This window comes from Pseudorca crassidens, chromosome 19, assembly GCF_039906515.1.
Source record: "Pseudorca crassidens isolate mPseCra1 chromosome 19, mPseCra1.hap1, whole genome shotgun sequence".
In the NCBI taxonomy this organism is placed as follows: domain Eukaryota; kingdom Metazoa; phylum Chordata; class Mammalia; order Artiodactyla; family Delphinidae; genus Pseudorca; species Pseudorca crassidens.
In genome coordinates this window covers 41,408,940-41,420,569 of record NC_090314.1, presented here as the reverse complement: position 1 = coordinate 41,420,569, position 11,630 = coordinate 41,408,940, and the positions used below count along the sequence as shown (strand labels likewise).

Here is an 11,630-nt window from a genome sequence, read left to right as displayed (position 1 = left end):
CTGATCTCCTCCCCCAAAGCTCCTTCTCCCAAAATTCCTGTTCTCTTTCGAGGGACTCGGTTCGTTTGAAGCCATCTTTCTTGTTCTCTTTTCCTTTTCCCCTGCATTCATTCAGCTGCTATGTCCAAGCTCGACAATGTTTTCCTCACCTGTCTCCCTTTCTTTCCCACAGTCAGCCATCCTGATAGGGGCTGCAAGGGCTCGAAATCTGGGTCATGGTAATGAGCCTCCTAATCTCTCTCCCACCTTCGTTCTCTTCCCTTGCCAATCCTCCATTCTACCATCTACTATGAGATTCACCTTTCTAACACTTAATAAAGTCTCTCTTCCATTCAAAAACCTTCAGTGATTTCCCACTGCCCACTGAATTAGGTCAACACCTCCCAGGATAACATTTTAGACTCTTCACGATATCAATTCATTCAGCAAGTATTTACCGAATCCAATTATGTCCTAAGCACCAGGCTGAAAGCAGGGGATACAAAGAAGTAAAGACATGGTACAGTGCAGTGGAGAGACAGCCACACAAACAGGTCCACCATCACGAAGGGTACAATAACGACAACATAAACAAAGAGCACCTGGGTCTCCAATGTCTTCTTTTAAACTATCTTTCTATCGTCATCTCCCAATTTTTCCTTTCTGATCCAGCCAAATTGGACTAGACCTTACTTCTTTTTTTTTTTTTTTTTTTAGACCTTACTTCTTAATCATTTTCAGGGTTGTTTTTATTTTCTTCCAGGACTTTATACCTCAGTCCCACACCTCATATACACTTTAAAAAATCCTATTTATAGGGAGAAGATATGTGTAGATGATATATCCAGTAAGGGGTTAATATCCAACATATATAAAGAAATAGCACACAACTCAATAGGAATTTTTTTTAAAGCCAAACAATCCAATTTAAAACAATGAGCAGAGGACCTGAATAGCCATTTTTCCAAAAAAGACACACAGATGGCCGACAAATGAAAAGATGTTCAGCATCACTAATCATCAGGGAAATGCAAAGAAAAACCACAATGAGAGATCACCTCACACCTGTCGGGATCCCTACTATCAAAAAGATGACAAATAGCAAGTGTTGGTGAGGATGTGGAGAAAAGGGAATCCTCGTGCACTGTTGATGGGAACATAAATTGGTGCAGCCACCATGGAGAACAGTGCAGAGGTCACTGAAAAAATTAAAAGTAGGGCTTCCCTGGTGGCGCAGTGGTTGAGAGTCCGCCTGCCGATGCAGGGGACGCGGGTTCGTGCCCCGGTCCGGGAGGATCCCACATGCCGTGGAGCGGCTGGGCCTGTGAGCCATGGCCGCTGAGCCTGCGCATCCGGAGCCTGTGCTCCGCAATGGGAGAGTCCACAGCAGTGAGAGGCCCGCGTACCGCAAAAAAAAAAAAAAAAGAAAAGTAAAACTACCATATGATCCAGAAATTCCACTTCTGGGTATTTATACAAAGAAAATGAAAGCACTAATTAGAAAAGATATATGCACCCCTATGTTCATTGCAGCATTATTTACAATAGGACAGTTATGGAAGCAACCTACGTGTCCATCGATAGATAAATGGATGAAGAAGATGTGGTATACATACACAATGGAATATTACCTAGCCATAAAAAGGAACGAAATCTCGCCATTTGTGACAGCATGGATAGTTCTAGAGAGTATTATTATTATTTTTACATCTTTATTGGAGTATAATTGCTTTACAACGGTGTGTTAGTTTCTGCTTTATAACAAAGTGAATCAGTTATACATATGTTCCCGTATCTCTTCCCTCTTGTGTCTCCCTCCCTCCCACCCTCCCTATTCTAGAGAGTATTATGCTAAGTGAAATAAGTCAAAGACAAATACCAATTTTTTTCGCTTATATGTAGACTAAAACACAAAACAAATGAACAAACAAAATAAAACAGAAACAGACTCATGCTGGTGTTCACCAGAGGGGAGGAAGTTGGGCTAAATAGGTGAAGGGGATTAAGAGAATCAAACTTCCAGCTATAAAATAAATAAATCACAGGGATGTAATGTACAGCATAGGGTGTATAGTTAATAATATTGTAATAACTTTGTTTGGTGACAGATGGTTACTACATTTATGGTGGTGGTCAATTCATAATGTGTGTAAACACTGAACCACTATGTTGTACACCTGAAACTGATATAATATTGTATGTCAACTATATACATCAATTTTTAAAAAATGTTTTGCTTTGTTTTTTGCCACACATGCGCGGCATGCAGAACTCCCCCAACCAGGGGTTGAACCCATGCCCCTTAAGTCCTAAAAAAAAAATTTGTAGGAGAAAGGGATTTGAACCTAAATTTTTTTGAACTTAAATTTTTATACAAAACTTCATGCAAAGGCAAATAAATCATCGCTGAAATGGAAAACTTTCTTACATTAAAAATCTTTTTAATAAAAAACTGTCCATTTATCTTTTTCTGTCACCTCAAGTATCACCTCTTCTATTGAAGCAGACTTGATCCTCGAAGCTGGGTGTGAGAGCGTTTCCTTCTCATCCACCGATGCTCTTTTTCAGCGGCACTTAACTCAGGCTAGTTCTCCGTGGACCTGTCTTACCCGACTGTGCACTCCATGGAGGCAAGGACCACCACAAGCGTCTTTTGTCCGCCATGAGCATTCAGCAGACAGCTGCTCTGCATAGCCCCAGGCAGGAGGCGGGTGGGGCTAGACAGGCAGACTACTGTTTTGCCTTCTCATTGGACAACTCAGAGCCGTTACAGTCTCTATAGGCAGGACCAGCTACCTAATTTGGTGGACCCAGTGCCAAATGAAAATACAGGACTCCTCACTGAAAACTTATTCAGCATTTCAAGATGGTAACGGCAGAGCATTAAACCAAACGCAAGGCCCTTCCTAGTGTGGAGCCCTGGGTGACTGCACAGACTGCATGCCCAGGAAGCCGACCCTGTCTCTAGGATCAAAATTGTCCCTTAGAAAGACAAATAATTCTGACTTCACCTTATTAAGAGACTTCCTTTTTATCAGCTCAGGAACCTTGAGTAGCTGGGGCTGGTGACTAGGGAGAAAAGGGGAAAGATACAGAGCTTCCAGGAAGCCCCATTTCAGCAAGTCTTACATCTTTTGTCTGGGCCAGACTATGACCTATGGCAATCTGATAGTGACAGTGGCATCAGGAAAGTGCTGGTGAAAGGGGGTGAGGTGACAGTTAAGCTTTTACTAGCCTGCCCAGTGGTAACCAGGGCTTCCTTCTTCTGGTATTCAGGTGGGCCTTGAATTACTACTAAAAAGAACCCTCTACCAGGAGTCCTTGATAATCAGGCCTAGGTCGGGATAAAGGTGGTGTGTCTTTGTGTGTGTTTCACAGCTGGACACAAAAGGCTAGAGCCTAACTTCTCCATTCAATATCTTGGATAATTAAAGTCTTTTGCCTGAAGGGTAATCTCAGAATCCCCTGACATCCTTGAGGCCAGAAATTCATCCCATTGGGAATCCATCAAGCAAAGCGAGTCAACATTGCAAAGCAGATGCTTGACTTCAGACCTCACCCTTCTCCCTCCTCTTCTGCTCCATACTCCTCCTCTAAAGCTCATCCCAGAGATCTAACTCAGGAAGAGCAAGTGAGGCAAAACTCCTGGCTCACATTCCTGGAGAGGGTAGAGAATGAACTGGCGGACAAACTGAGATGTTACGCCTCGAGTCTAGCCAGGCCCTATGCTAGCCAGAGACATGGCAGCCATGGTGCCCCCAAAAGGGCCACCTCAGGCTGCGGGCTCCCAGCAAGGAGGACATGGCTTATTGAAGACCACTCATCCAAAAGAATTCTTCAGAGCCTCCTGACATATTTGGGGCTCTCTTAATGAGAGGCGCTCAGAACTCTCTCCCACCCGCCCCTTCCCATTCTCACTCTGGTTCAGGCGGCTCATCCTGGCATGGAGCATGGCAGTTTATTTGATTAACGCACACTCGAGGGGAAGATGCATCATTTCTGCAGGTCAGTGGGAGAAACACCTGCAGACAGGGTACTCTCACCTCACCTCTGTCTTCATCAGCAATTTGAGTTAGGCTGGTAAGGGAGATAGGCAGAAGATGTTTGCACACTCACGTGCTGGCATAGGAGGAGGTCTGGGCTTTACCTGATGAAGTTACAACCGCCTCAACTCCCTTACTCAGGGCTCAGAGTTCTCCATCAAGCTTAGCCTTCTGTCTTTTCTCTCTGGAGTTGAAGACAAACTGACACTGGCCTGTTGGTGCCCTGAGGGCTTTGGGCTCCTGGAAATTGTGAGTCCTTCTCTGCAGCTCTCCTCCCTTCGTGTTGCTCTGTCCTTGGGAGTGTTCTGGATGACAGTGCTCTATGCGGGACCCACAGGAATGTCACTAGTGGGGCAACTGGGGTGTGTCCCGGGCAGCACCAGTAACTCCCAGAAGTCATGGTCCTCCAGCACTGTAAGCTAACGGGGGGGTGGTGGTGGTGGGGCACAAAAGTCAAGGCTATTAGCCTCAGGGTGCTAATGGGTGGTAGTCATAAGACCAGGATGTCTAGATGAGGAAATAAAACTCAGTTGCTTCTATGGGCATTGTAGACACTGTAGGAAGAAACAAATCATTTCCTGGGAGTAAGAGGAGGAAAGGGACACAGTGGCAGAGATCCAGTCTGATTCTGGAAAGAGAAAAGAAAAAAAGATTTTTCTTATATTTTCCTTTAAAATGGCTTCTAGAATATTCCAGCCAATTAACTCATCGTCATCATTCCTATCTAATGGGTCAGGAGGCACTCAGGTGATTCACATCCACAGTAACCAGAAACTTTATTTTTTTTTAACATCTTTGTTGGAGTATAATCGCTTTACAATGTTGTGTTAAGTTTCCGATGTATAACAAAGTGTATCAGCTATACGTATACGTATATCCCCATATCGCCTCCCTCTTGCGTCTCCCTCCCACCCTCCCTATCCCATCCCTCTAGGTGGTCACAAAGCACCGAGCTGATCTCCTATACAACATTCATCTTCCTGTATCCTTACAGCCCCAAACATTTGATATGGATCATTTAAAAGCTGGCCACAGACAACAAGTGGTAGCAGTTCAGAGTACAAACTTAGCTCTTGGTATCTGTGTGCCCTTGGGCACGTTACTTAACTTCTCTAAACCTTGGTCTCCTCATTTGAAAAAAGAGAATAACAACAGTACTTACCACAAAGGGCTGCTTTGAGGATTGAGATACTGTATGCAAAGCTTTTAGTACACCAAAAGCAAGTGTCCAGAGTGCTGGGCTCAACACCATGAGCACAGTATCATCATCACCATCAACATCATCATCATCATCATTGCAGCTACTTATTCAGTAGGGTGCCCGGCACCCTGCTTTAGCAAGCTTTAAATCATCCTTAAAATCCTACAAAATGGCCTATTTATCCCCTAAATAAGTGGCCCACTCACTATGAAAGTGGATCCCAAGAAAGGATGATGAGATCATAGAGATTTAAGCAGAAAAATGGAGGAAATTGTCAGGGGTCCATTCCTCAGGATGGGTCAGGATGCGATCTAAGTTCATGGCAGAGTGGTAAAGGGGAAGAAATATCAGGCTATGTTGTCCAGAGCCCACCACTCATGTGAGTTTGGGCAAATCATTTAATGTCCCCGAACCTTGATTCTCTTCATCTGCAATTTGAGGATAAAGGAATAATGTCTGCCTTGCCAAACTCACAGCACTGACCTGAGGATTATATGAGATACGGTACATAAACTTGATGTGGGAGATTTTATTATTACACCTACCAAGAAAGCCCATGATCCATAATTTGGACTTCTGTTCTGCTCTTTCCCTCTTTCATTCAACCATTATTTATTATGCAGAAGCCCTATTCTCACACCACATCCTGCTCCATTTGTAAATCAGTGTGTTGACAGGCATTCTGCTGTGCATAATCAGACTTGTATGTGTCAGTCCTTTGCAATCCGGCTAGTTGGGAATTTTTAGAAGCCATTATTTGATCCAAAAGCAGAGGACCAGCTCTGAGATCTGGTGACACCACATGGTATTCTAGGAAGCCCTGCTTGGCCTTGGCCATCACTACTTCCTACAGAAATGCCTTCACGAAAGAGCCATTTATTATTCCCTCAGCTCTAACTGAAGCCTAATATTAAAAATGCCATTTGAAAGAACAATAGTGTAGCTTTAAGAGCTCGAGGGCTGGGAATCGGCAACGTCTGACTCAAACCCTTCCTCCACCACCGTGGAACCTCCTGAATGTTAAGCCTTATGCTCTTTGAGCCCCAGTTTTTTCTTTTCTAAAGTGTACAGTTATGATTAGAATTAAATTAGATAATATATATATATTTAGAGGAGTGCTGGAGCCTAGAGAGTACGCTACCAAAAAAAGGGTAAATTTTACCATCATTAATGTTTATTAGAAAACATGTCAATACCTTCAGCCATTATCCACCATGGATGGTAGTAAGTCTATAATAGCAAACGACCACATGACAAACTGCTCTTAGAAATTAGAGGCAGGGAAGGAAGTCTCCCCTAAAGAATCACCTATTTACTAGATGAGTAAACTTATCTTTACTCATATTTTCGATATGAAAATATCGAAACCTTCTCTGCCTACAAAATCCCAGAGCTTCTCAAGGAGTCTGAACCCAAGCTGACTTTGCTAAAGAACGGCATGAAGAAGCAGCATCCCGTGTCAGAGCTGTTCGCCAAGGCTCCACTGAGGGGGAAGCTGTCCTTGTTCCCAGCTCACTACAACCCAAAGCTGGTGCTGAGTGAGTGAGTGCCAGTGTGTACAGGGATGTCCAAGAGCTCAGTGTGGGGTGGGGGTGGGAGGATGAAGCCCCTGCCTTCAGAGAGACCCCAGTGCGATGGTGGAGGCATAGTCCATGTCCTTAAGGAGTCTCTATTCTGACTGGGGAGACCACAAAGTCCAAAACAGAATGCTATGTTTGGCTTTTTCTGTCTAGAGCCAAATTCAATGGTCATTACGGGAAGCACTTTATCACATCCTTTCAATATAATTATCTCTTCCCTTTCCCTGTGTGGCTTCTGATCATTATAACTTCATTTTAACAGTCATATTAAATACAAGTTTTTATTGTAATCTGCTACATGATCCCCCTTTTTAAAAGTAGGAGCATAAATAACTTAAAATTATGGAAAATCACGAACCGAAGACAGTGGGGGTAGGTTTGAGCCCCATCAGGACTGGGGAGTTTTGTTCCTATCACAGGCCCACAGGTCAGGCCTGGCCGTCACAGGTTCCTCTGCCCAGACCTGGGTCTAAACACAGGACAGTGTTCACTACCACACCTGAGATACTTCCTTGACAGGCAGATTCTCAGTGGCCTGTCCCAAATCTCTTGTGTCAGGATGTCCAGAGGTGTGGCCTTGGAAACGACAGGCTTAACAAGGAGCCCCATGTGATTCATGTCATCTGGGAAGTTTGGGAAACACCAGGCCCAGTTTTTCTCTGATGGTGGTAAGAGGACCAACAGAATCACCTAGAGGAGCTTCTTAAAATGCAGATTCCTGGGCCCCAGTAGGACCTACTGAATAAGAATTTCCAGGAGCAGGCCTTGGAATATGCATTTTTATGAGCACCCAAAGTGATCCCTATGGGCTGATGTTCACTCGCCAGCCCTTCTGCAGTGTGAGCTCCAGGTCACGAGGGGGTCAGGGCAGACTGTCTGGTCACAGTCTGCTGTAGGTGGCTGGCAGGAGTGAAGGAGGTGATTAAAATGTATCTCCTTCCATAATCCGCCAAGCAGCACAGATCCCTCCACCACAGGCAATACTACGTTGTAGAGTTCTCCTAAGTTTTTACATATCCCCTTCCTTTAGAAGCACTAACTTTCTGACAGAGGGCTCCCTTGCTATCTCTTTGGTCCTTTTACACAGTGGAATCAAAGCTTAAGGGTCTTTGTTTCCAGATCTTCTCAGACGCCACCATCCTGGTGTTCCGTGCCCTCAGTACACTCCATCACAGGGCCAGCTCTCAGGGCAAGTGACCTGGACCTAGGCCAGGCTGGCAGAGCACGAAAGGTGTGGAAATCAACCCCTCACGGTTGGCCTGGTTCTACTTACGGGACCGACATCAGCGACTGTCTCAATTTCACCCATGAGTGGAAGACAAGGCTAAGTGTACCTAAAGCAGCGGGGCCGGATCAGTCATAGCAGAAATATACATTGCAAGGGGGTCACATTTTGACTGAGGTTAAGTCTTAATTGTCTACTTACCTGTATGTATTTATGGATCTATCAGTCCACCTACCTACCCAACGTTTTAGAAGTATATGTACAGTGCCTGCCAGTGCACCAGACACATGAAGGGAATATGGGTGGGCCTACCTAGTTCCTCTCACATCCTCTTCGGCCAGAGGTCAGGCAGTGGCTGTACGCTTCCTGATCCTGTGTACACCGGTCTCGCACAGCACCTGTATGGCTTCTGCCAGGCCTCGGATCCAGTCGGGCTGCAGTGGCAACCACCAGCAGGTCCTTCAGGGAAACAGCATGGCTGTGAGAATTCTGCAAGAGGAGGAGGGAGGGCACATCCAGCTGCTTCTTCTCGCCAGAGCTTCGGCCGCAGAAGCAGCACTCCCGGGGCAGGGAGGGGTTTTCTGGAAAGGCAAAGGCATTGGCATCATCCGTCTGTGCTGCTGGACTCAGCACAAATTCCTGGCGAAGGCCACCTCCCACTAGGGTCTCCCACTGAAAATTGGCGGAAGCTGCTGCATCAGAATCAGCCACTGTGCCTTTCCTCCAAACAGTTTCTCTTCCCTGTTGTTTTTTTTTTTTTTTCAAACTTAACACGCCCAACTTGTACAGGCTCAGTTGAGTGGGCCTCATCTGAATGAGAACAGGAAAGATTGAAGAGGGTACTTAGACATAGCTCTACTTTTATCATTTTTTTGCTTTCCCAATAAGACTAGAGACTCCCTAAGAACAAAAACTATGTCTCCACCATCAGACTGGGGTCTCCCTGAAGGCAGGGAATACAGCCCCCCTCAGATGGGACACTCCCCAAGATTAGGACAGGTTCTGTTGGTTTCTCCATCCCCTAAGCTCTTCGCACATCCCTGTACACTGGCACTCACGTGACTTGTCACTCAGCACCAGCTTTGGGCTGTAGTGAGCTGGGAACAAGGACAGCTTCTCCCTCAGTGGAACCCTGGCGAACAGCTCTGACACGGGATGCTGCTTCTTCATGCCATTCTTTAGCAAAGTCCAGCTTGGGTTCAGACTCCTTGAGAAGCTCTGGGATTTCATAGGCAGAGAATTGTTTGACAATTTTTCCTGGATGAGGTGCCAAGGCATCTGCTGCTGCTTGCATTTGAAGGAGGCCCCCCTGTCCATCTCTGAGCTACTGCACTCAGAGCTGGTTTCCATGGTCACCCCTAGCAGAGACTGGGGGGTGTCTGAGACCTGGGTGGTGAATTCTGGGAAGGTTTCTACTGAGGTTAGAGGCTGAAAAAGAAAATGGTCCAAAATGAGATTGTGGAAAGCAAAGGGCTCCCTCCTATGCCATTTTTAATTAAAACAAACAGACGAAGAGCTGAGTTCATGAGCAGCAAGAAAGATTTTGGTTAGAACAGTTTCTTAACCATGAACTGGTTAAACACTAGGGCAGAAGATGGTGGGGAGTGTCCACAGAGCTTCCTCTGAAGGTCTTTAAACATGAGATCAATTTTATTTATTATTATTATTTTTAACATCTTTATTGGAGCATAATTGCTTTACAATGGTGTGTTAGTTTCTGCTTTATAACAAAGTGAATCAGTTACACATATACGTATGTTCCCATATCTCTTCCCTCTTGCGTCTCCCTCCCTCCCACCCTCCCTATCTCACCCCTCTAGGTGGTCACAAACCACCGAGCTGATCTCCCTGTGCTATGAGGCTGCTTCCCACTAGCTATCTATTTTACGTTTGGTAGTGTATATATGTCCATGCCACTCTCTCACTTTGTCCCAGCTTACCCTTCCCCCTCCCCATATCCTCAAGTCCATTCTCTAGTAGGTCTGTGTCTTTATTCCCATCTTACCCCTAGGTTCTTCATGACCTTTTTTTTTTTTTTTCTTAGATTCCATATATATGTGTTAGCATACAGTATTTTTTTCTCTTTCTGACTTACTTCACTCTGTATGACAGACTCTAGGTCCATCCACCTCACTACAAATAACTCAATTTCGTTTCTCTTTATGGCTGAGTAATATTCCATTGTAAATATGTGCCACATCTTCTTTATCCATTCATCTGTTGATGGACACTTAGGTTTCTTCCATGTCCTGGCTATTGTAAATAGTGCTGCAATGAACATTTTGGCACATGACTCTTTTTGAATTATGGTTTTCTAAACATGAGATAGATTTTAAACCCTGGAGACTGGTAATAGAGAAATAGGTATTACTTCACAGCTATTAGACTGGCAAAAATTAGAAAGCTGGATATCAGTGTTGGTGGGAAGGGCGGGGGTGTCTCATGAACTGCTGTTGAGAATGTAGGCTGGTCCAGCCATTCTGGTGAACCATCTAGAAATACTTGGTTAGATAAGATTGCAAATACCCTGTGACCCAGCAATTCTGCTCCTAGCTATATATGCTAAATAAGTTATTAGATTGCTCCTTTTAAACAAGTACACCAAGGTTCCCAGCAACATTATTCACAATAGCCAAAAGTGGACACAACCCAAATGTCCACCAACAAATGAATGGATAAAAAAAATGTGGTGTATGGGCTTCCCTGGTGGCGCAGTAGTTGAGAGTCCGCCTGCCGATGCAGGGGACACGGGTTCGTGCCCCCGTCCGGGAAGATCCCACATGATGCGGAGCGGCTGGGCCCATGAGCCAAGGCCGCTGAGCCTGCACGTCCGGAGCCTGTGCTCCGCAACGGGAGAGGCCACAGTGGTGAGAGGCCCGCATACCGCAAAAAAAAAAAAAAAAAAAAAAATGTGGTGTATACACACAATGGAATATTATTTAGCCTCAAAAAGGAAGGAAATTCTGATACACGCTACAACATAAATGAACTTTGAACACATTATTCTAAGTGAAATAAACCAGACACAGAAGTACAAATATTGTATGATTCTATTTATATGAGCTACCTAGAGTCCTGATAGAGACAGAAAATACAACAGAGAGGAACAAAATAAGGCAGGAAAGATATATGAAGACATAATGGAGAGAAACGTCTCAAATTTGGTGGAAGACATCAATATACAAAACCAACAAGCTCAAGAATCCTAAATAGGATAAATACAAATAAAACTACATCATATTGCATTTCAAATTGCTGAAATTCAGAGGTAAAGAGAGCAGCCAGAGAAAAATGTCACATTACATACATGGGACAATGATATGAATACAGTTAATTTCTCATTAAAAAAGAAAAAGAAGAAGATCAGAAGAACTGGAACAGCATTTTGAAAGTGCTTCAAGAATAATGTTAACCCAGAATTCTAGGTCCAACAAAAATCTCCTTCAAAATGAAGGCTTTTAAATAAAGACATTTTCAGATAAACAAAAACAGAAAATTCATCACCAGTATACAGATGTGCACTACAATAAATACTAGTAGTGTATGTTAGTACAAAAGAGAGAATAAGTTTGCCATATTTAAAATTAAGTACAACGTTACCT

At 44.3% G+C, this 11,630-nt stretch overlaps 1 protein-coding gene across 3 annotated transcripts in view; it reads right to left on the bottom strand.

The window, feature by feature from the left end:
* Positions 1–1,828: 1,828 nt before the first annotated feature.
* TTLL6 (tubulin tyrosine ligase like 6) overlaps positions 1,829–11,630 on the bottom strand; it is a 34,432-nt gene continuing 24,630 nt past the window's right edge. For all 3 annotated transcript variants that reach the window (XM_067714316.1, XM_067714317.1, XM_067714318.1), the window contains 3 exons: positions 9,087–9,456; positions 8,341–8,609; positions 1,829–4,650 (listed from right to left, as the gene is read on the bottom strand). In XM_067714316.1, the coding sequence (XP_067570417.1) occupies positions 8,341–8,609; positions 9,087–9,456 (639 nt within the window). In that variant the 3' untranslated portion in view covers positions 1,829–4,650. The remainder of the gene's footprint in view (positions 4,651–8,340; positions 8,610–9,086; positions 9,457–11,630) is intronic.